The sequence below is a fragment of the Colobus angolensis genome, unplaced genomic scaffold (assembly GCF_000951035.1).
Source record: "Colobus angolensis palliatus isolate OR3802 unplaced genomic scaffold, Cang.pa_1.0 Scaffold123, whole genome shotgun sequence".
Lineage (NCBI taxonomy): Eukaryota > Metazoa > Chordata > Mammalia > Primates > Cercopithecidae > Colobus > Colobus angolensis.
The window spans coordinates 9,926,586-9,951,120 of NW_012113475.1; the positions used below are offsets into that span (position 1 = coordinate 9,926,586).

Here is a 24,535-nt window from a genome sequence, read left to right on the forward strand (position 1 = left end):
CCCGAGTTCAAGCAATTCTCCTCCCTCAGCCTCCTGAGTAGCTGGGATCACAGGCACATGCCACCACACCTGGCTAATTTTTTTGTATTTTTAGTAGAGATGGGGTTTCACCATGTTGGCCAAGCTGGTCTCAAACTCCTGACCTCAGGTGATCCACCCACCTCGGCCTCCCAAAGTGCTGGGATCACAGGCATGAGCCACTGTGTCCAGCCGTTTTTCTTTTTTAATACAATTTTGCCGGCAGGGAGGGGATGTCTCACTGTGTTGCCCAGGCTGGAGTACAGTGGCATGATCTTGGCTCACTGCAACCTCTGCCTCCCGGGTTCAAGTGATTCTCGTGCCTTAGCCTCCAAAGTAGCTGGGATTACAGGAGTGTGCCACTATGCCTGGCTAATTTTTGTACTTTTTTAGTAGAGACAGGGTTTCACCATGTTGGCCTGGCCAGTCTCAAACTCCTGGCCTCAAGTGATCTGCCCCCACCTCCCCGGCCTCCCAAAGTGCTGGGATTACAGGTGTAAGCCACCACACCCAGCCAGAATTTTATTTTTTATCAAATTAAAGACAACCATTAAGTAGCTTCAGTAATACCTATGAGATTAATAACCAAATTAAAATAAGAAACCATTGAATGGCTTTCCCTCCTTTCAGTACATTTAAAAAGTATTTGTGTGATGTCAAGACTTTCCAAAATATAGCCCCTACCTCCATTCTTGATTCCTACAACTCTCCCTTCAGTTCTGTACTCCAAACATTCCAAAGAATTTTGTTCTTTCCGGTAATGTATCATACTACCAAACACTTCAGTTTCTTTATTTATGTGGATTTTTCTGCACATAAAGTGGGAAAAAATATTTTTTCCCATTCCTTTTAACTACTCAGTGAATCCTTCTTCAAGATCAGGTCCAATTTGTCTCCCCTATTCCCTCCAAAGACTCTCTACTTTGAGCTACTACTGAACACTGTATTATGGCTCTAAGATAGCATTTCATTAACAGTATTGTACTGAATTTCATTCATTATTTTCCTGTTAAAATTATACATCTCAGGAAGCAATAATTTTTTCTATGTATTACCAACATCTAGCATTATATGTATGGCCACATAGTCACTCAAAAAATATTTGATAAACCCCCAAAGTAAATGAACATTTACTTTGTCCCCACACACGAAATATCTGATATTTAAATATGCTTACAAAATTTAACCTCAATGTCATTGCACTGATATTATTCAACTAAGTACTTAGCCTTAAAATATATCTTCCTAAACAAAAAACTGATCAAAATGTAACCAGCTATATGAAAAAGTTATGACAAGAGAAGAAGGGAACCACTCTAAACAAACAGTGACCAAATCTGCTCGATAATAGTATTTATTTCAAAGAGGTAGCTTTTGATGTAAAAATTATTAATTATATAGCGCCCAATGTACCTTTTTAAACATACCACATACTATTCTTCTGTACAAATTCTTCATTTCAGTTAAAATAACCTTCTCATTATCTTCCATAAAAATCTCACTTCTGAATCTTCACTCATGTAACACTCCAGTTTGGAATCCATATTCCAACTCTGTTCTTCAATGTCATGTCAAAACCTCTACAAATCTTCCATAAATTATGCCTTCACATAATACAGTAATCCACCTTTAAATTCCTATGACATTTCATTACATGATCATTAATTTAGCAACTGTCACATCTTGTCTTGAATTACCAGCTACCTATTTGTCTATCTCCCATCTAAATTTTAAGCTTTTTTACCTCAGGAATCATATTTTTAATTTATTTTGTTTATATTTTTTCCTTCCTTGCCAGGAAGTATATTATTAACAGTACTTAACACAGAGTTTCCTCTATATATAGGTAAACCACTCAGGTAGTTTGTAAAATCTCCCTTACTTTTTATTCACCACAGATATTGAAAGTGACTATAGATTTATTAGGAGCAAATATGAAGTTAGACATGAATACAGTTAAAAACTAAAGTTTATTTACTTATAAAATAACTAAAATATAAATACTAACAAATCTAATTTTTATAGGAAGACTTTTTAAATGTACTTAATATCACATAAAATATTAAACCTTGACTATTTTAACTTAAAAAAATGTCATTACAAGTATAATTTAAAATAGAAACGTACTGACTGAAGATGCTCTCTGGTCTCTAATACATTTCTGTTCATGATATCTTGTGTTCTAGGATAAGACTGACTATAGCTTGCTGGTCCTGGATTATCTGAAATAAACTTCTTAAAACGTTTCTCCCGGTTTTGTAGACTACGGCCTCCTTGTATGTTACACTGAAATGGAGAAGACGAAAAAAACCTTCTGATATATAAAAGAAGCACTTTACAATTAATTTCTACTTGATAAACATTAATTATTATCAGAAAATAGTTTTAAAACGCAAGCTAAGAAAGTTCACCCTTTGACTGAAGACATAGTTCTAGTAAAAGGGGATAGCAAGAGAAGATAGCAATTATAGTTGTCAGTTTTAACTTGAAATTCAAAACTGAAATTTGCTGTACTTGGAGAACTTTGAGAGAGTGCAAGAAAACTCTGTTTTAAAGAAGAAATCAGAGATGGGAATTCCCAAAGCTGTAGAGCAAGAATAAAAGCCCTTAGAAAAAATTTTACCCCTGAAATGAACTGAAAAAAAAAAAAAAAAATGTTGGCATTCATATTGAAGGGGAAAAGCAAACCCTTCAAGGTTGTTTAGTGATAATTATTTTCACGAATAACATTTTGGTCATTTCCAGAAAAAATTATAAAGACTTATTAGCAACAGCTTGGTTTTATGTTCAGAGTAATTTTAAACATTGTTTATTACAGAGCAAACATTTGGGTAGAATCTTCCAGGGCTCTCCATGCTACATATCTGGATTTTCCAGAATCTGAAAATTATCAATTGACGAATATCCAATTAATTTGGGTAAAATTACATCATAAAGATTCCTGTAAACAATTACAGTGCAATCATTTCAAAAAGATGAGTTATGATAACAGTGGCTGGTATTTGATTGATCAGCTAAGATTTTAAGTCATTGATCTACAAATAGCCCTTTTCACATGTCCAGTTGCTCACAGTCACTGTTCACAGAGCCTGTCTCTAGTGGGCACCTTATTCAACTTCACTCAGCTTTTAAGAAACATACAAAGGAGGTCTTCTTTTAAAAACTGAGTCAAATTTTATTTTTAAATAGGCAATTCACTACTTGATTACTATTTTTAAAAGATCAGAATTTCTATGTTTAAAGAGTAGGTGTATAAAAATAACTTTAATGATTTATTTTACAAAAACACTAACAAGTTGAACAAAAAGTAAAATCCTGTGAAAAGAGAAGAACTTTTCGAATTTTGATAATTTAAAAGCCATTGCCATAGGCTCTATGATCACACAAATCAAACTTCAATCTGCATCTATATCGATCACTTCAACAAGGACTTTATCTGGGCCTCCAACAGGTGAGTTAAAGATCTGCTGGGATCAGCTAGCAGCCAATACATATTAAGGCAAAATTTATGTGAAAATGGCAAAAGGGGCCATACTCATGACTATGAAGATATCAGAGTTATATCTACTATTTCTAAATATGAATGAACCATTGAAGATAATCTGGTCACAGACTCTTGAGATTGTGCAGAAACAGGAGACAGATGACACAATGGCAATGGCTATAGCTTTAAAGCATGGCACAAAAACAAATTATTTCACTCTACTGCCATTCCTCTTCTACACATTTTGACTATCTGCACAACTTCCATGGGCTGTAATTCATTCAAGAGTCCTATTCTCTCTCAAGAGACCATACAGCATGTAACAATGTTTTGTGTCTTATAGAATATGTAGAATAATGAAAAACATCCAACCCAATCATGCAACCAACATTGAATAAATTTATTTTCTATTATTCAAATTATAAAATATAATTTGAAAGTAAAAGACAATATGAGCAGAAAATAAAATACAACAAATGACATTTGGTCTATTCAGGGAAGAAAACACAATTTTATTAAGTCAATTATAGTAACTATAAAGTTACCTGTGCTTCTGAAACATTATAGTGTCCTGGACCTGGAACAGCTTTCTCAATGCTAGAGGCAATGGTAAAAGTACTTTCTCTGGCAGTCAAAGAAAGAAATGGTGCATAACTACCTATAAAAATAAAATAACATGACCAGCAGATAAGATAGGAGTCCAAGGATTTCAGAAAAAAAACACTCAAAACATATATAATCATGAGTATCCTCAATTGTTAAGGCTTTATTTTCAGAACTAACAGCTAGTCAGAGAAGTTATTACATTTTTTAAAATCTGATATAAGATAAGAATTTTTTATTAATATATTAAATATAAGAACCTAAAGACCTGAGACTTATTGAACAACAAAAAAATACTAAAGAAAATAAAACCCTCTTGTCTTCTAATCATTTTTGGTGGAGACAAAAATGGCAGTTATATTTAGTTGATAAAACATTTTCATCCTCAGAAGACCATTGTTTTATATTTTGAAATAGCATATATTATTTGTAGAGAACATCTTATACAAACTTGTAAAGACAGCCTAGATGGAAATAATTCAAAGTGGGTTTACAGCAGATCATTCATCATGTCTCCTTGCCTAGGCGCATAGTTGGTATCAGTAAATATTTCTTGATTGGCTGACCCTAAACAAAGGTTCACAAATACAAGACACAAATTTCTTTGGAACAAATAATCATAAGATTATACAAACTTGAATACTCTACTGAAAAACTGATTCTAAAAAATTCAAGATCTGTATTGGAAAAATTATTAGCATTTAAGCAATGTGGATATCAAAGAAGAGAAGGGAGAGAATAGAGCAGCAGCTATATTCAAATAGGTAATAAAAGAATGCAAGTGAAGATTCAAAACTTTTACACTAAATCTTGTATACTAAAGGAAAATGTGTGCTACTGTAAAAATGTATGGTGATAATATAGTAAAAATCTTGCTAATCTGGACTAATAATAAAGATACGCTATTTAAAATAAAATAATGTGTTTCTTTTGAGGCCCACATGTATTAAAATGCAACCAATGTCAATAATTATTTATCTGTGTTAGGTATTGCAACATAAAAGAGGTGAGCAAAATATAGATCTTACCTCTAAAAAAGTAGTATCTTGAAGCATTAAGGAAAGTATTGTAATAATTTTAAACAAGGAAAAACATATCTAATGCCATAATGGAAGACATATGCAAATTCAAAAAGAAGAGAAGTTCTTATCCACATTGAGATGATCAGGAAAAACTTCATGGATGATGTTAAAATTCTAGGTGTTAATTTAGTGACTGATGGTTTTAGCTGGTTATCCCAAATCAGAGAAGAAGGGAAGAGAAGAGGGAAAGGTAAAAGGAAGGGAAAGGGAGGAAAGAAGGCAGACTGACCTTCAAATAAGTTACAAAGACCAGAAGACCAAAAATCCTTAAAAGTAAGCCAAGGTTCATTTTGAAAAGGCAACAGTTGTCTGGTAGAGCTGAGAAATGCAGGACACCAGTGAAACATTCTACTTACTCAGGGTAAATAGCCAGAGAACAAGAACCAGATTTCATTCCAAATACACATATAAATACACCCACATACCCACTCAAACTACATATAAAATGAATCATACAAATTACCAGAAAGTGTACTTTCAAGATGCAGGAAAATATGACCCATAAAGAGGAGAAAAGTCAATGAAAAGAAACAGATTGAGAAATGAAAAGGTGGAATCAGCAGACAAGAACACTATCTATTATAAATATTCTTTATATATCCAACAAGGTAGAAAAAAGGTGAACATGATGACAAGATAAAGGGAAGGTATAAAAAAGACCCAAATCAAACTTACAGAATGAAAAATACACTGGATGGAATAACAAATGTTTGTGGATTAATAAAATATATCTTTTCTCAATTCTTAATCCCTTTAAAAAATATAGATGATCGATGACTTGTGATGGAGTTACTTCCCAATAAAATAATTGTAATTTGAAAATATCATAAATTGAAACTGCATGTAACATACCTAACCTATAATAGCATAGATTAGTTTACCTTAACATGCTCAGAACACATTAGCCAAAGTTGGGCAAAATTACCTAATATAAAGACTATTTTATAATAAAATGTTGAATATCTTATGTAATTTATTGAACACTGTACTGAAAGTGAAAAATAGAATGGTTTTGTGGGTACTGGAAGTTTGGTTTCTACTGAATGCATATTACTTTCACACCATTGTGCAAAATTTAAAAAAATGTTAAGTAGAATCGTCATAAGTAAAGGACTGTCTGTGATTGCTTAAAGCAAAAATAGTCTCAATTTATTGAGGCATTGTAGCAGATGTAGAAGTAAAATGTATAACCACAATAGTACAAAGGGTGAGCTGGGGGAAATGGAAGCATACTCTGTAAGGTTTATTTACTATATATGAAGGGGTGCAATATTATTTGAAGGTACACTGTAATAAATTAGAAATACATATTGTAAACCCTAGGCAACCACTTAAAAATAAAACAAGAGAAGTATAGCAAATAAGCCAATAGTGGACATAAAAAAAGAATTATTTTTTAAAAACCTTTATTCCTGCAACAAAAGTAAGGAAAAAGGAAAAAGAACAGATGAGATAAATGGAAAGCAAATAGCAAAAGAGTACATTAAAGCCCAAAGATATTGATAGTGAAATTAACTATAAAAGTTCTAAACACCTCAATTAGAAGGCAGAGATTGTCAGATTGTATAAATAAGACCAAACTTTATGCTGTCTATAAGAAACTCTCTTAAGATATAAAAACAGAAATTAAAAGGATGGACAAAGTTATAACATGCATCCATGAATTCAAAAAGCTGCAGTGCCTATATTAAAATCAGACAAAGCTGGCTTTAGAACAAGAAATAACAGGGATAAAAGATACATTTCAAAAAAAAAAAAAAAAAAAAAAAGATACATTTCATAATGATAAAGGGGTCATTTCATCAACAGGATTTAACAATCCATAAAGAAAAGCAAGGAAGTTATTACCATAATAATCAGGATAGTGTTTAACTGTACGGGAGAAGGAAAATGTTGAAATAAAAAATACCAAAAAGAACTTTTTGGAATGTTCTATTTCCACTTTCTTTTGCTTTTTGTTTTTAGTTTCCTGTACTCACTGATGGCAAATCTATTTTTTAACTGAATATCTTCTTTTTAAGGTCAACATTTATATTTCATGTGGTTTTCTATGTAAGTATTCTATCTCATAATAAAAGGGTTTTAAGTTTAGGTTCATATGAACATTAAGGTAATCTGAGATAAATATGAAAACTAAGAAAGTGAAACCCATGCTACTTCTGAGGTAGTTGGCACCAGAACACAGCAGGGCCCCCTAAATGAATCTACCTTAAACAAATGTAAAATTAGTTGGAGAGTACTGAAATTCATATAAAAGTTAAAAAAAATACACGGCCAGGCGCGGTGGCTCAAGCCTGTAATCCCAGCACTTTGGGAGGCCAAGACGGGCGGATTACGAGGTCAGGAGATCGAGACCATCCTGGCTAACACTGTGAAACCCTGTCTCTACTAAAAAATACAAAAAAACTAGCCGGGCGAGGTGGCGGGCACCTGTAGTCCCAGCTACTCCGGAGGCTGAGGCAGGAGAATGGCATAAACCCGGGAGGTGGAGCTTGCAGTGAGCTGAGATCCGGCCACTGCACTCCAGCCCAGGCGACAGAGCGAGACTCCGTCTCAAAAAAAAAAAAAAAAAAAAAGAGATTTGAGAAGAAAGAAATGAGTTCAGTTTGGGATATATTGAGTTTGAGGCACGAACAGAGAAAGATAAATCAAACTGGTATGGAGCAATAGTCAGTCAGTCTATGCTGAAAGAGAAAGTGGGCAGTATGTGATTAAAGGACAAATTCTATAGCCGCAACTACAGCCACAAAAGAAAGAAAAGGACATTTTTTACATATAAGCAGTAATTAGATCTTTGAAACATGTACTCATCTTCAGGACAACAACATATACCGCAATCACATACATATTATTATCTAAACTTTAAAAGAGACAGATTGCATTCCCTGATGCAGCTATATTCTGATAGGCTAAAAAGATAAAATTATCATTGTTGATATAAGTACACAGCTGCAAGTATGAGGCCATAGCCAACTTATCCTTCTGTGGCCAATAAAGCTAGCCACTCCCCAACCAAAAAAGAAATCTGGGAAAGAATATTTTTAGGAGATGATGTCACCCAGCTTAGCTAACTAATAGAGAACCAATAGATACAACTAATATACAGCTGATATGTATTATATAAATAAGCCAAAAAGCAATGAAATACTCCCTGGCACAATAATGCCAGGAATAGTCACATTAATAAAAGGAGTATGTTTTTATCACATGATACTAGGCTGGTTGTCTCTGGGGAATATTTACTTTAATAAGAGATGTTTGTTTCTCAGGTAATCGTGAGAAAATCAGGCATAGCTCTCACTATTCTGGAATTTGAGTATCCAATCACTCCCACCTCATGAAAGCAGAAAGAAAAACAGCTTAGTCATGTCCCCTCAGGTTGCAATTCCTGGGTGGAAGAGAGTCTCCCTGATCAAATGGCCTACAGCCAATGAAATAGTTTCAATTAAGGTAAAAAGAATTTCATGAGGAAAATGCAGAGACAATACCCTGAAGGACTGGCCTGGCCAAGCAGGCTACAGTGAGGGGACACTGGGAGAGCGGCAGTTAGGGGAGAAAGGTTGGGAATAAAGAGTATCGGTATCTAAGGCTCTAAGGTATTTTCCTCTTGCGAAATTCAAAGTAACAAGTAAGTTATATAAAGTCCCTACATCTGTTCTTCCCACACTATGCTCCACAAAATGAACCTGACCCTTAGCTGAAATAGTTGTACACTTCTGCATAGTCCCATGTGTTACTGGTCCTAAAGGTACATGAAGTAGTATGTACCTAGGAAAGAGATGGTAGCTACTTTTAAATTATCTTCCAGAGAATCCAGCAGAGAAATCACCAAAGAGACACCTGTTCCTTCTATTGATTTTCAGCATATTCTCTCTTAGTATTGATAAAACAAAACATACAGGATGCAGCTGCTCAAATTTCCCCAGCATGGAATTTCATACTTTATCTCACAGATCAATAAGACACAATCCTATAAAACAGTAAAAAGGTTTTACCACACGCTCCTTACTTCTCTCTAAGCAAAGTTACAAGAGTTTTAAATTACGCTATATGTGGCTCATTATATTTTAATTTTATTTCAAGATTACTGTTTGTTTTTTAACTTATGTGTTATGGTATTCAGCTAAAAACTAGGAATAATGGAGTAAAGATCATGATTATTGCCCTCAAGCAGCTCACATTTTAGTGGGTCTGCCAGATAAGTTAACATTAATTACACTATAGAATCAAAGTGCTATAAAAGCCATTAAGGAGTCAAAGAAGAAAAACCTGAGAAAGAGTAGAGTCTGTGAACAACTTCACCTTAGCTGAATCTCAAAGAAAAAATAGGAATTAGCCAAGTGAAGAAAGAAAACAGTGTACTGGGCAAAAGTATCAGCAGATACAGAGGCACAGAGGTGAGTGAGCCTGAACTTCAGAAAACGGTAAAGTTGAAATTGCTGAAATGTAGGTCAGGTGGAGGTGGAGGTGGAGGTGTGGGAGATGAGGTCAGGGTCCAGAACATGAAGAACATTATAAACCATGTTAAGGAGTTCAGATTTTAACCTTGATGTTACAAAGGATTTTTTTCCACAAATAACGTAATATATCTTAGAAAGATCACTCTTGCCACAAGATAGAAGATGAAGACTGAAATAAGGAAAAACAAGTAATATTTTATAGGTTTAATTCAAAATAGAAATAATGAGAGCTTGAACTAAGTCAAGGACAGCTAAATGGAAAAGAGGAACTAATCAAAGAGGCACTGAGAAGATAGAATCATTAGGTGTTAATGATCAACAGTAGTAGTCAGGGAGAAAAGAGTCTAGAATAATTCCAAAACTTAAAGTTTATCATAAACTAATAGGGAATTTTCATAAAGGGACCAGTATTGCTGGAAAAAATTATTAGCTCAGACACTTAAAACTTTGATGCCAGAGACTATCTAGGTAGAGATGTTCAAAAAAGTAACTGGTTATGACTCAAAGACATCAACAGCAACAACAAAAAAAAAAAGAATTAAAAAGAAAAGAAAAACAAACAAAAGTGACTGGCAGTGTTGAAGGCCGAAAGATTAGGAGAAAGCCCATCTTAGAGACATAAATCACCTATATCTCTTAAGATTCCCTTCTGGGAGTCATCAGAATCAGAATATGGATAGTAGTCTATGGACACAAATGAGAAAGTACATATGACAAAAGCAACAAGCAAAAGATGGAAAGTACAGTATATAAACATTTAAAGATGTTTCAAATGAGAACTAAGCTCTGATTTTTTTTTTTTAATCTTGCCCAAATTCCTATCTAAGGGGTCTAGGGAGTCATGCCCTACAAACTATAAATTCTCATCAGATGGGTTTTATTTAATCCTATATATGACGACTTACTTTCCAATCTGACTCTGGAATAACATTATGAGACAAGGAAGAAAGTCAAAATGTTTTACCCAAAAATATATTTCCTTGCCATACCTTGAAATTGCCCTGCAAAGTCTCTTGTGGGAAAAATCAACATTCTATAGAGAATTCCCTTTCCCCTTCATTTTCCTTCCTTTCCAGACACAGGAGATAATCAACTAAGAGCCAGCAACCCTTTTGGGTCTGATAAGAAGCATTTTACAACCTGCGCTTTCTCTCTAAAGTCTGCTATCTGAACGATTCCTCTGCACAACAAAACTTGGTCTCCACAATCCTTTATCTAACCTGAACATTCCTTTTGATGCCAGTCTTCAGATAAACTCAACCAATTGTCAACCAGAAAATGTTTCAATTTACCTATAGCCTGGAAGCCCCCACTTTTGAGTTGTCCCGCCTTTCTGAACGAAACCAATGTATTTATTAAGTGTATCTGATTCATGCCTCATGCCTCCCTGAAACATAAAACCAAGCTGTACCCCAACTACCTTGGGCATATGTTCTCAGGACCTCCTGAGGGCTGTGTCACGGGCCATGGTCACTCATATTTGGCTCCGAATAAATCTCTTAAAATATTTTACAGAGCTTGACTCTTTTCATCAACAAGAAACATAAAAACATTTAAAGAAGGCCATGAAGGACTGCTTGGAGAGGGGGAGAAAATGTTGCCCTGATTCAGCATTTAACAAATGTTTATTAGGTCCCAATCACATCCCAGACACTCTTCCAAGACAGTAGTTGGGAAAAAAAAAACAGGAGAAAATGATGTTACATTTTGGAAAGAAGTGTTTCCAAGAAGTAAGTGGTCAGTTGTGTCAAAATGAAGGATTGCAAAGTGTCACAGGTGGTCCCTGTTAGCCACCTATGACTATTGTTGGGGGAATTAATGCTTATAATGCCCAACTCCATTAAAATAAAGACATAGAATAAGCTGCAAGAATAGTGATATCAGATGCTGTGAAGCAGTACAATTCAACATGTGAAACACTGACAGAAGTCAAATTTGTACTCCACCCCAAGAAACCTAAACCAATCCTTATCTGATCAGTCATGTAACAGAATAATGGATCCTGGCATTTGCTGGAAAATACATAGTGTAGGTATGGGGAAAATGCAAGTTAAGAAAAACTATCATTTGGACGGTATTAAGCTCCAGAAAATCATCAGAATAGAAAAAGTAGAAAGCAAAATTGATGTATTTATTTTTGCCTAAGTCACTAACTGCAAACAAACGAGGAGAGCAAATATTATTTAAATTATCCATCCCCACTTCACTGGTCAAAAATATAGCTTTTCTTTACAGAATGTGGAGAAAAGGGGCTCCCCTGAAGTGTGTCAGAAGATGAGGATGGTCAGAAAAATCTGTCTGAAAAAAAAAAAAGGAACTATCTTTAAATAACACTGCAAAATAGAAATATAAGCTGCATCTTAGTAAATGAATGTCTCCGGTTAATGGGAGGAAAGGTGTGAGGCAGGCAGGATTACAAAGCAATGAGACAGCGAGAGGTAAGGGCACAGGATTTGGGGACTCATATAGTCAACAGAGCCAGGAAATCATCCTAGACCTAAACTGCACAATCAAAAGTAGGATGTAAACAACTATTGTAGAATCAAAAGTCCTAGACATATGCCCACCAGCCTTTTGAAATGGGGCAAGTGATACCACCAGTCTCATCTGTAAAATAAAAGTATAGTGTTTTCCTTGACTACTTCATGTTTTGTTATATTTACAAAATGATGCTATTCCGCTCTATGCTGAACTCACAAACACGCAGAAGCGGAGCGGGCTGAAGATGGAATGCCTGTCACAGGAGATCTGCCTCTCCCTACATCTTACCTGTCGCCTGCTGCTTCAGGAAAGGTACCTGGTAGGATCCAGGACCCACATGGGCCTCAGTGCTGCCACCTTCAGCCAATTTGAGCAGGCGGGGAGCCCGATCATACATAGTGCCCGGGGTGGTGGGTGCGCTGGGGAAGGGCAGGTGCCGAAAACGATAAAAACAAGGCGGCTACAGGTGTGGAGAAAAAGGAAGCCGACACCAGTCTGAGGAGGCCGGGACAGAACTTCCGTAAATAGAGAAATTAGCATTGGGGTTGTCTCCCCGCCCGCTCATTGGTATCAGATTTCCTCAAATCGATTTCTAGCCCTGTGGTAAAGTAGAGGGGTGAGCAACTAGAGATTAGACGTCCCATACAATCATCAGTTTGCCAGGCACCCTCCACCAAAATTGGGGATTAGGGATTAGACGCTCGCCCCGGTGCTTCCGGCTCTGACTCCGCCCACTTCTCTCCGCCCGGAAGCCTGGGGAGGAGGCGGACCCAGTCTCTGGAGAGCGAGGTGGAGGCGCCTCCCTGGGCCGAGCCCTCGGAGCATGCGCGGCGAACCGTGAGCCTTCCACAGCTCTCTCCACCCGGAGCCCGGCGCACCTTGAAGAAAGCGGTACTAAACGTCGTAGCTCTTGGGATCCCGGTAACTACTTAGGTCCCGAATTTTTTAAGTGTGCAGAAGAACCTTAAAAAATGCGCTAGGAAAGGTGAGGACTAACTTGACCTTGGTCTGCTTCCCGACTCAACGAACCTAGGAAAGAAAAAAGCAGTAGCATGAAGCGGAGAGCTTGGGGTTCCCCAGGCTCTCCCCGACTGCTACTGCAGCTCCACTTGTACTCACAGAGAAAAAGCACCTCTGATCTTAACCCGTAGATAGTCCAAACTAAGACAAACCCAGGGGTTAGGGCGGTGACAAGAAATGGGGAGCCCAGAAAAAAAAAATCACGAAGAAGATAAGGGTAAAAAAGAAAGAAATGGGGACCCCAGGAAAGGAGGCGAAAAGCTCACCAACTGAAGCCGGGCAAGTGACTGAAAGCTGCCGCTTTTGTCGGATGCCAGGCAACCACAATATTGATTCATCTCTTTATAAAGCAAAGGCACTGAAAAAGCTCAGTCCACCCCCACTAAACCATGGGTCTCAACCTTGGGCAACAGAAACCTAGCTTGTCCTTGGGAGCTTAAGGAATCTATGTCAGAATCCACCTCTGCTTCTCGCAGGCTGTTTTTTCCGGGAAGAATTCTGTCCAGATTCCAAATATCCTCAAAGGCTTAGACGAATCCTACCTTGATCATACCTCACCTCCAAATGATCTACAGTACTTTAATTTGTTCCTACTACAAGTTTTTCTAGTTTTCATATTCTGTAGCATATACACGATTTGCCACTCAATTCTATGCAACATTTACTGTGGCGTCATTGTGCCATATATGTCGGAACCCACTCCTTGCGAGGCTATATGCTTCTCAAGGATGTATCTGTAATACCTTTTTTCCTGTTCAATAGCTAGCTAAATTATTTATGCACTTAAAAAACACGAATTGGTGTATACTATAGGTTCCATCCCTGCTAAGTTATGAGGATACAAAAGCATAAGAAAGTCCCTGCCCTCAGGTGTTCTCTCTCTAATGGAGAAAGAGACGTATAATCCAAAACGAGAGGTGGCAAAGATTTTTTTTAATGGCAGGAAAACGAATATTGTAATATTTTGGAAACATCTCACCAACTTCGATTCTCCCTGCATTCTGTCAGAAACCCTCATAATTCTCTCAACGTTATTTTAACCTTATTTTCCAAACTGCCACCTGTACCCATTCAGAAGAGCTAGATATTTACTATGACATGTTAGAAAGAGTCACAGAGATGAAAGAGAAAAATTCATGTGCTCTGTATGACAATCCAGTGGTGCTTGTAAATTTGCCCGCTATGTCCTTAAGGACATCATTTGCCCTTGATGATCCAAACAAGGCTATCAACCCAAACTGCAAACTCAGGTCTAGGCCACGGTTGCCGTAGGGACTGATGCAGAATTTCATGCCCCGTCTGGCCATTCTGTCTGCAGCAGTCTGCATTATTGTTTGCTGAGACATACATATTTTTGCAGATTGGAAATGGAAATGGTAAAGCCGACTTTATATGCTTTCTGTGTGATTTGATTTTCAGCCATTGAACGTAACCTAACTTAGACAAAGGGAGTTCTTCGTTGCACCCCCCCGCCCCCAGCTCATTTACAGGCCTCTAAGGGAGAGTTTCTAACTGAGTACCAGCTAGGAATACATTTACCTTGCCTGCCTCCTGAGTGAATGCTTTTTCCTCAAGGCTTCACAGAAATGGGTAGTTGATCAGTGGCAGGACTCCAGCGTTTCTGGGTCTTCTGGCCAGATCCTATGCTAAATATTACACCACTGAAGTACAACCTATATACTCTTCATAATTTGGTAATAATTGGTCTCTCAAAATTCTGCATTCTTAACCGAAAAATCTTTCTTTTAAAAGTTTCTATGAGACCAGGTGCAGTGGTTCACACCTGTAATCCTGAATCCTAGCACTTTGGGAAGCCCAAGGGGGGAGGATTGCTTGAGGCCAGAAGTTCAAGACCAGCCTGAGCAACATAGGGAGATTCCACCTGCACACACACAAAAAAAAAAAAAATTAAAAACTTAGTCAAGTAGGAGTTTGAGATTACAGTGAGCTATGATGGTTCCGCCGTACTCCAGCCTGGAAGACAAAGCAAGACCCTGTCTTAAAAGAAAATTGTTTTAGTATGAAAATTTCTATTTCCTTGATGACTGTGGCTATGCTCTCTATATTTCCCAGCAATTATTTCCTCCTTATGGTTCAGTAATGAGAATGATACACAGTATTTCAAGATTGGAAAATACTTTTTAATGAGAAAAATAAATCTTTCTCATTATTGCATTGTAAATATTTATTCAATAGTCTGGAATTAGTATACTACGAAAAATATTAATATGTTAACACAGAATTATAATTAGATATAAATATGAAATAATGTGGTTCAGCATTTCTAAATTCCTACAAAAGTTTTGACGCTAATTAACCACACTATATAACCATTTTACTGTATTAGTAATTCCATAGATAGAACCTATGTTTGAGCTAAGATTTATTTGAGTTCAAAATTTGGGTTCTTTCCATTTCTCCCTGCTGGCTTATGCCAGAATAAACTTCAAAATGAAGCTTGAACAAGAACAAGGCCCAAGAAATTAAACTAATTCAATATTGAATATGTTGGCTGCAATGAAGAACAGAAAAAGCATATTAGGTAAAAACTAAAATCCAAATAAAGTATGGAGTTTAGTTAATAACAATGTATTAATATTGCTTCATTGTTTCTTCCTGCTTGCTAATTCCATCTGCACTTACACATACACACACAAATTTTTTTGAAGACAGGCTATTGCTTTGTCTTTCAGGCTGGAATACCATGGCACCATTATAGTTCACTGTAATCTCAAACTCCTGCCTGCTATAGGAGCAAATAGCAGAAACTCTCTGTGGGTTATAGATTGGGTATCTCTCTGTACTTTGTAATTTTTCTAAAAATCTAAAACTTTTCTAAAATAAAATGTTACTTAAAAAATAGGCATGAATACCAGATGAAAATTATAACTAAGTCTTACATAACTTAAAAAAGAGATAATTCCAATGTTATTTAAAATATTCCATATTATGAAGAAAAAATTCCTTCCATTTTATTCATGAATGTATATAACTTTAATACTAAAACATGTCTAAGAATCTACCAAAAAGGAATAATACAATCAATCTCTATCATAAATATGTATCTAACAAATAAAATGAAACAATAGCAAACAGAATCTGGCAATGGTTTTATAGGATAATATATTAAGACCAAATAAGTAACTTCTCTATTTGCCCAGATAATTCAGTTTTAGAAAACCACTACATAATCTTCTATATTAATAAATTATCAAAGAAAATAATATATGTTCATATCAATAGATGAAGAAAAGACAGTTGAGTGATCCTCCTACCTTGGCCTCCCAAAGTGAAAAAAAAAAAAAAAGAAAGAAAAAGCATTTGATGAAATTAAAGAGCTATTTGTAATGATAATTCTACATTTAATGGAAATTGAGGAATACTATTTTAATATAATAAAAAATACCTAGTGTTATCCCAACCAGGAAATACTAAAACTATTTCAATTAAAATAAAAAATAAATAGAAATGCCTCTATTATTATTACTATTATCTAATAATGGTGTGTCATGCTTGCTTCGACAGTACAGATACTAAAATAATGGTGTGTCTATTGAATACAACAAAATTAAGTAAAATAACTGATATTAGTTGGAAAGAAAGATATAAAAATATCTCTTTTTGCCTATGATGTAATTGGACGCCAAAATAGTACAGGAAAATGTAATAAATTACCCTAGGATTACAAGAGAATTAAGTGCAGTGACCATATTAAAGTTAAATATATAAAAATCAGTAGTTTTTATCTATCCTAACAATTACCTAAAAAGGAAATTGAAAAAAAATCTCATTTTCAATAAAGACAAAAATAATGACAGAATTACGCAAAGGAAACGCATAGAATATAAACAAAGAAGATAGGAACAAATGGAAAGACATCAAAGTTAAATAAGAAAACAATATTAAAATATCAATTCTCCCAAAATTAGTATATAATTTCGATTAGAATTCACCTTTTATTTTTTTGATATAATAATGTGGGGGAATAGAGTATGAGAAAAAGAATGGTGGAGAATAACTCTGATTTCCATGAATCAGAAGATAGAGTGGCTGTAAAGCCATTATAATCAAATCAATGTGGCATTGGCATAGTAAAAGACCAGGAGAACTAAAGAAAGAATCCAGAAATGTTTTCTAGTGTGTGTATGTGAATTTGCTCATGTGTGTCTGTGTGGTGTGCATGTATGTTCCAATAAAACTTTATGGGCACTGACATTTGAATTTCATGTGAATTTCACATGTCATAAAATATTATTCTTTAAAAAATTTTTTCAACCATCTAAGAATGTAAAAAACATTTTTGTAATGGTATGAGAATAAGGAAAACAATAACAAATGCAGTACTTTCTTTTTAAAAGTATGAATGGAATGGTAAGGCATTTTACTTTTCCTTCTAAGAACGTCAAATGAATAATAAATGAAAAGTCTTTTTAAAGTATGGTGTGTGCTTTTAGAAACTGAAAATTGATGAACTTGGCACTTCTCATTCTTTTTATTCAGTATGTTAAAAATGGAAACTGTATTGAGGTTCAAATCTCAGTAGCTCAACTTATAAATTGTTGACAACAAAATTTAAGAATATATTTACATGGCATTTGTAAAAAGCTACCATCTTGAATAATGGTCCCGAAGGAGTTTATTATAGTTTTAGGAGATTCTCAGTTGTTGGGATTCTGTCTCAGCATGGTACAGTGTTTTATTAAATATAAGTAACTGTATTTTTCTATTATATATACAAATCACATTAAATTGATTTGTAGTTCTCATTGATTTAGAGGCTAAAGCTAGCCTGACTTCAGCTAAGTACTTTAAAAATCATTACCTTGAATAATATTCAGCCTTAAAAAGGAAGGAAATCCTGTCACATGCTACACTTATTTTAATCTTCAAACTTTGAGATTCTAGGAACTGAAAAATAAATCTTAAAAAAAAACAAGGGTTTTTATTTTTAGTAAAGGGCACTAGATGGCACAATTCCACCAACTTATGCTAATAAAATCACTCATCCTTTTATTCACATATAAAATAATTTAGCTTTATAGTTACACCTAAATAATTTAATAAAAAACCTATACAACAAATATAAAAATTCTTGAAAATATAGTATTTCTAATATACAACATTTTATATCCTTGTTCATGAACAGAATAACCAGAATCCCAACCCTGCATGAATAATTTAAGTTACCCAAAGTAAATAAGTGTCTCTCTATAATAAAATGCACCAAAAACTTACAGATATTGAACATTGATTTGTATCAAATATACATTTTATATAATAATATATTAAATAATATTTATTAAATAATAAATATAAAGCTGTCAAACAATAAAGTAGATTTAATAAAGTATGTTAAATAGAATATAATAAAACTCTATCAAACAATAAAGTGAACTGGTGGTTCCATTGACTACAAATGCTTAAAATAAGGTACTGGAAAGACTATCTAAACGCTCACACATCTCATTTATTTTTACTAAATGCTTGCCTTAGACCTTAGTTTCCTCAAGCCTAAAAATGAAAAAGCTTGTCTAGAAACAGTAGGAAATGATTAAAGTCTACTTGATTTACCATTCAGTCGACGTGTTATTCCTTTAAAGTACCGTATTTACCACAAAAGACCCAGATCTGTCCAGTGTTTTTACTATCACTTCATTTCCTGGGATTATTTATATTTCAGAGAGCTTATCAGTTCTTGAGCTATGTTTTGACATATGAGATGTAGCACATCAGCCAAACAAACAGAATGTACACTGCATTTGTACCATCTTCCAACTGTGGCTTAGGATCTTGGAGCAGTCCTGCCTTGCCATTAGATGGCAAACACTCCTGCTAGGTGGTGCAATCAACAGCAGTAGAAAGAGGTTCTAAGAGAGAAATGCCCCTACTTAGGTATTCTTTTCCGATGAAAAAGAATATCTTAGGAGGAAAGTCATCATCTTGGGCAAAGGTAACAGCTTCTAGAAGGTCACATATAAAGAGGGAGTAGAGAAGATGACATCTATCTTGCTAGATACACTGTCACAAGTTATTCTACATATTAATGGAGGGACATGGTATACAGCTAGATTTCTTTTTACATTGCAACAAACTAGACAGAGCAGGGTGGTGGATGTGGAGGGGACTGGGAGTGAAAAGAAGTTACAATTCCTACAGAGGAACTCTTAAAGAAGTAAGGGAGACTGTTCTAGTTTGTGTCTATAAATGGTTTCTCAATGGTAATACTAAGTGGGCAGCGGTTTCTTACAGGAAGTTGTTCCCAGGTATCTAAGGCAGCTTATCTATAACAGGTGGACTAATATTCTCTCTATATCTGCCATAATCCTATTAAATGTTTTACAGAAAGACTTGTAAGAAACCCAAATTATAGCCATAATGCTGCTGTTATCAGCTCAACAAGTTAATCAGCTCTCTCTCTCTCTTTCTTTTTTTTTTTTTTTTTTTTTGAGACAGAGTCTTGCTCTGTCACCCAGGCTGGAGTGCAGTGCCGTGATCTCCGCTCACTGCAACCTCTGCCTCCCAGGTTCAAGCGATTCTCCTGCCTCAGCCTCCTGAGTAGCTGGGACTACAGGTGTCCACCACCATGCCCAGCTAATATTTTGTATTTTTAGTAGAGACAGGGTTTCACCATGTTAGCCAGGATGGTCTCAATCTCCTGACCTCATGATCTGCCCACCTCGGCCTCCCAAAGTGCTAGGATTACAGGCGTGAGCCACTGCGCCCAGCCAGCTCTCTCTTTTTAAGATAATTTACCATGACAGGATGGGGAGAATTTTTTGTTCTTGAATACTAGAACTGTATTAACACGGCCTCTTTTTTGTCTCTCCTAAAATAATTTTTAACCAGTATTCTAGCCAACATGTATTAAGCATCATAAAAAATAATGAGGAAAAGAGTACTATCCAGATGATAGTATTCTTTGTGAAAATAAAATGTCAGTATATGGTATAGAGAATATATGAACCCAGTCAGCACTCTTAAGAGAAGCATTATAATGTGGTTACATAATGGACATTGTGGTTCATTCCCCAACATTTCCATTCCATCCCAGAAGGCTATCTGAGCAAATTATGGTAATTCATTCCCGTTGTCATTGATTAATTCAGAAAAAGACATATGACCCAACTGTGGCTGTGGTCAGCATCACTCTAAAATGACTCCCCAGAGATTTCCCATTCAAATTCCTAAAAACTACAAATATAATGAGATGTCACTCTCATGATTAAGTTTTGTTATAAGGCACAGCTTACCTAAAAATAGGGAGATTATCCAGATTGGCCACATCTAATTACACAAGCACCCAAAGCAGAGAGGTTTCTTCAGCTGGTGGCAGAAGGGAAAGTCAGAGAGAGTTGAAGCATGAGAAGGATTCAAGGGAACCACCAGATGAGGGATGCAGAGAGCCACAAGGGGCTGAGAGGAATTCCCAGCTGAGAGCCCACGAGGAAACAAGGACCAAATCCTACAATCACAGAGAACAGGATTTTATCAATGAACTTAGTGAGCTTGGAAGTAGATTCTTCCTCAAATCCTCCCAGCCCAGCCTAGCCTCCACTTTGGATTGGGCGTTGTAAAGCCCTAAGTAGAGAACCCAATTGAGCCCACCAGGACTCTGACCTACAGAACTGTGAGATAATAAATAAGTGTGGTTTTGTGCTACTAAATGTGTGGTAATTTGTTATAACAGCAGTAGAAAACTAACACAGTAGCCAAAGAGTTGTAAAATAGAGCCTTCTAGGAGTTCTAGGGAAATTTTACTTATTCTAAGTAAGTATTTCTAAGTATTTATTTTACTTATTTCTAAGAAAGAGCCACGGGACAAAATGGTGTCTCTTCTTTCTCTAGATATTGCATTGTCTAGACATAATGACTAGAACTGACTTGTTGATGTAGAGGATTATGTTGACAGAATTCCTGAAAGCTAGATCACCCTACAATGACATAATAAACCTTATGTGGCAATAATGTATAGGACGTAGGCAGAATAGAAATTGGGCAACTTTAGATCTTCATGCCATTGAAGAGATTAACCCTGGAGCTACTAATATGTGAGATAATAAATTTCTTTATTGTCTACATGAGTTTGAGTCAGGGTGTCTATTACTTACAGACAAAATATTTTAACTGATGGGCTTGTTGACATAAAACTAGTAAAATTGTATCCAGAAACACAGTTTCAGGTGAAAGAACACTGGGCATAGAAATGAGACACAAGGCAATACCATGGTCTGTGGTCTGGTCACTTATTACCTATATAACCGTGGGCAGGTTACCTAGTCTCACTGATCCTGTATTTCCTCTGGTAAAAAGCAAAAGTACTAATACCCAATTCACTGGGTTATTGTGAGAATCACATATGATACAAATATGAAGTTATGTAGCATAGCATCTGAAATACCATAATTATTCAACAAGCGGTCTTTGTCCCAAATAATATATAAAGCAAAAGAGGAAAATTTGTTCAGGAAGAAAAAAGTTAATCAAGAAAAATGGAAAGTTTTTTTAAAAAGTTTTTTTCTTAAAGGTATGGTAAGGGATAAATTTAGAGAATATTAAATATGAGAGCCAAGTAATCTAATTTTATGGTTTTATTGTCTGGTATGATTCATATTAAAGTATACAAAACTTTCAGAAAGAGAGAATTTTAAAATATGTTCGCTATGTTATAAACCAAATTCTAATGTTAAAAGAAAGATAAAAGATTTTCTTAAAGTCATAAATACAGTTTGCAACCAAAGCAATTAATGTAACCAATTTACATTGACTATTTTGTTCCATCATGTCATCTGATTGATTTAAATTTTAAAGGATTCACTAGTTGTTCTGAGATTAAAAGGGATATCTCATATTAAAAATAACCAGTTATGAAGCACCTGAATGCTTTAAGAACTGAGTCACCAGATATCTGTATTAGTTTCCTAGGGTTGCTGTAACAAAGTAACCACAATCTGGGCAGCTTAAGCAACAGAATTTATTGTTTCACAGTTCTGGAGGATAGAAGTCCAAAATTAAAAGTCAGCAGGATTGCTTCCTTCTGAGGGCTATGAGGGAATGATAAGTTCCAGGCTTCTCTCCTCGACTTGCAGATGATCCTCTTTTCCCTATGGTTCTTCACATTATCTTCCCTCTATGCACAACCTGTCTAAATTTCCTCTTCTTATCAGTACCCTAATCATACTGGATTAGGGACCACTCCGAATGCCTTATTTTAACTTCAGTACCTCTGTAAAACCCCTCTCTAAGTAAGGTCACATTGTGAGGTACTGGGAGTTAGGACTTCAACATATAAATTTGGGAGGACACAATTCAACTCATAATGCTATTTGAAACACATTCTCTGCCCTCAAGGAGCATTCAGCCTAATGTGTGATATATACATTTATTCTTTATCTTCTATTTATTCAACTTTGAATTTAAAGAAAAAACACTAAGTTGCTTTTGTAATGATGATAATATGTAGTACTCATATTGCATGAATTTTAGTTTCAGGTGTGTTTGGTATAATACCAAGTTGGTACTTTCTAAAAATAATTCTCTTAAATACATGTCTCAATATTAGCTTGAATTAAATTATTTTTTCCTTTATCTTGAGAAATTGATTTAAATCTAATATATCCAGCTTAGTTATATATTTATTTAATTTCTCACACATGTAAGTATCTAATTTTCTTCCCTTTTAAATCTGCATATCTAATTTAATTGAACAAATTCAAAAAATATTATAAGGAAGATATCTCTGTAATGACATGAAAAAATTCTACATAATGCCAGTTTATATGGTTACAAAATGTAAAGTTTTGTCAACAAAAGTGAATTTTTATTTTCATAGTATGAAATGCCAAAACATTGACAATACTCAGGAATTGGTATCCAGTTAGTTAAATGAGTATAAATATGGGAAAGGTCAGGGTTGCTATACAGACTTGGAAGTCAGCACACAGGATATATATTCAAACCATATTAGCAGAAGCTGGGTGCAGTGGCTCATGCCTGTAATCCCAGCACTTTGGGAGGCCAAGACAGGAGGATCATTTGAGCCCAGGAGTATAAGACCAACCTAGGCAATATAGCAAGAGTCTCTCTCTACAAAAAAATAAAAAACATTAGCCAGATATGGTGGCACATGGCTGTAGTCACTACTACTCGGGATGCTGAGGTGGGAGGATCACTTGAGTCCAGGATTTTGATACTGCAGTGATACTCTCTCTTTCTGTCTATGTATTTACATGTGTTATGTGTGTGGTGTTTATATAAAAAGAGCTCTGATTAATTGTCTTAGAAAAATAAGCACTTAAGTCAAATATTTTGTCAGAAAAATAGAAACTTTAATGCCTTTTTATTCATGTGACGTTAGTAATCTTTTGGAAAAAAAGACAGTTTTAAAGATTATTGACAAAATGAAAATGTCTTCCAAATGTAGACATTTGGTCTAAATTAAGGTCAGATATCAGATTTGCTAGGTGCTTTAAGGTCATAAATTGCTTCTTTGACTTTTGAAATGGTTTCATTTACCTGCTTTAGAGCATTAGATTCTAGATGAGACCTGAGGACATGTGGAGTTAGCCATGCCCCCTGGCTATGCTGGAAAGGGACAAACCTTATCTTCATTTCTGTCTGACATCCTAGGCTCCACACCTAGAACATAATTAAAATAGCTTACTTATCAGGTTTTCCCCAAAAATAAAAGTTGCCAAAAGTTAACATTGTAATATATAATTGAGACCACTAGAGAGATAGTTTTACATACAAGGTGCATAAGAAAAGTAGAATGTCTTTTTGGTAAAAGATTACAAGAAGGCATGGGAATATGGCTTTTGTTAAAATGTAATTTTGTCTGGTACAGAGGGTTTTAAAGATTGTCGTAAACTAAAAGAGTAATGGGACAAAACTGAAGGTTTAAGCAAGGTGAAAACGGATTGTGAAGGGTTGGTCTTGGAAAGAAAGTTTGGTGGATATGAGCAATTCGGCTAAGATTTAAAGGGGCTTATTTAATTTTTTTCGTAGATTGAACATTAAAGTAAAAGCACATTAATGCAGGGCCAGAATCTGGGCCCATGTGTCTGAATAACAGGGTTTTCTTAGAAAATTGATCTACTGTTTAACAGAAATTTGTAAAGGGTTCTAAAAACTTTATGAAAATCTTACCTTACAGTCAAACTAATTTTTTTTTTTTTTTTTTTTTTAATGGAGTCTCACTCTGTCACCAGGCTGGAGTGCAGTGTCATGATCTCGGCTCACTTCAACCTTTGCCTCCTGGGTTCAAGCAATTTTCCTGCCTCAGCCTCCCAAGTAGCTGGAATTACAGCCATGCACCACCATGCCCAGCTAATTTTGTATCTTTAGTAGAGATGGGGTTTCTCCATGTTGGTCAGGTTGGACTGGAACTC

General features: G+C 35.4%; 1 protein-coding gene across 1 annotated transcript in view; it reads right to left on the bottom strand.

Moving 5' to 3' along the window:
• STPG2 (sperm-tail PG-rich repeat containing 2) overlaps positions 1-12,861 on the bottom strand; it is a 572,525-nt gene extending 559,664 nt beyond the window's left edge. The window contains exons 1-2 of the mRNA XM_011932948.1: positions 12,417-12,861; positions 4,048-4,160 (exon numbers count right to left, since the gene is read on the bottom strand). Coding sequence (XP_011788338.1) covers positions 4,048-4,160; positions 12,417-12,525 — 222 coding nt within the window. The 5' untranslated portion in view covers positions 12,526-12,861. The remainder of the gene's footprint in view (positions 1-4,047; positions 4,161-12,416) is intronic.
• Positions 12,862-24,535: the final 11,674 nt, after the last annotated feature.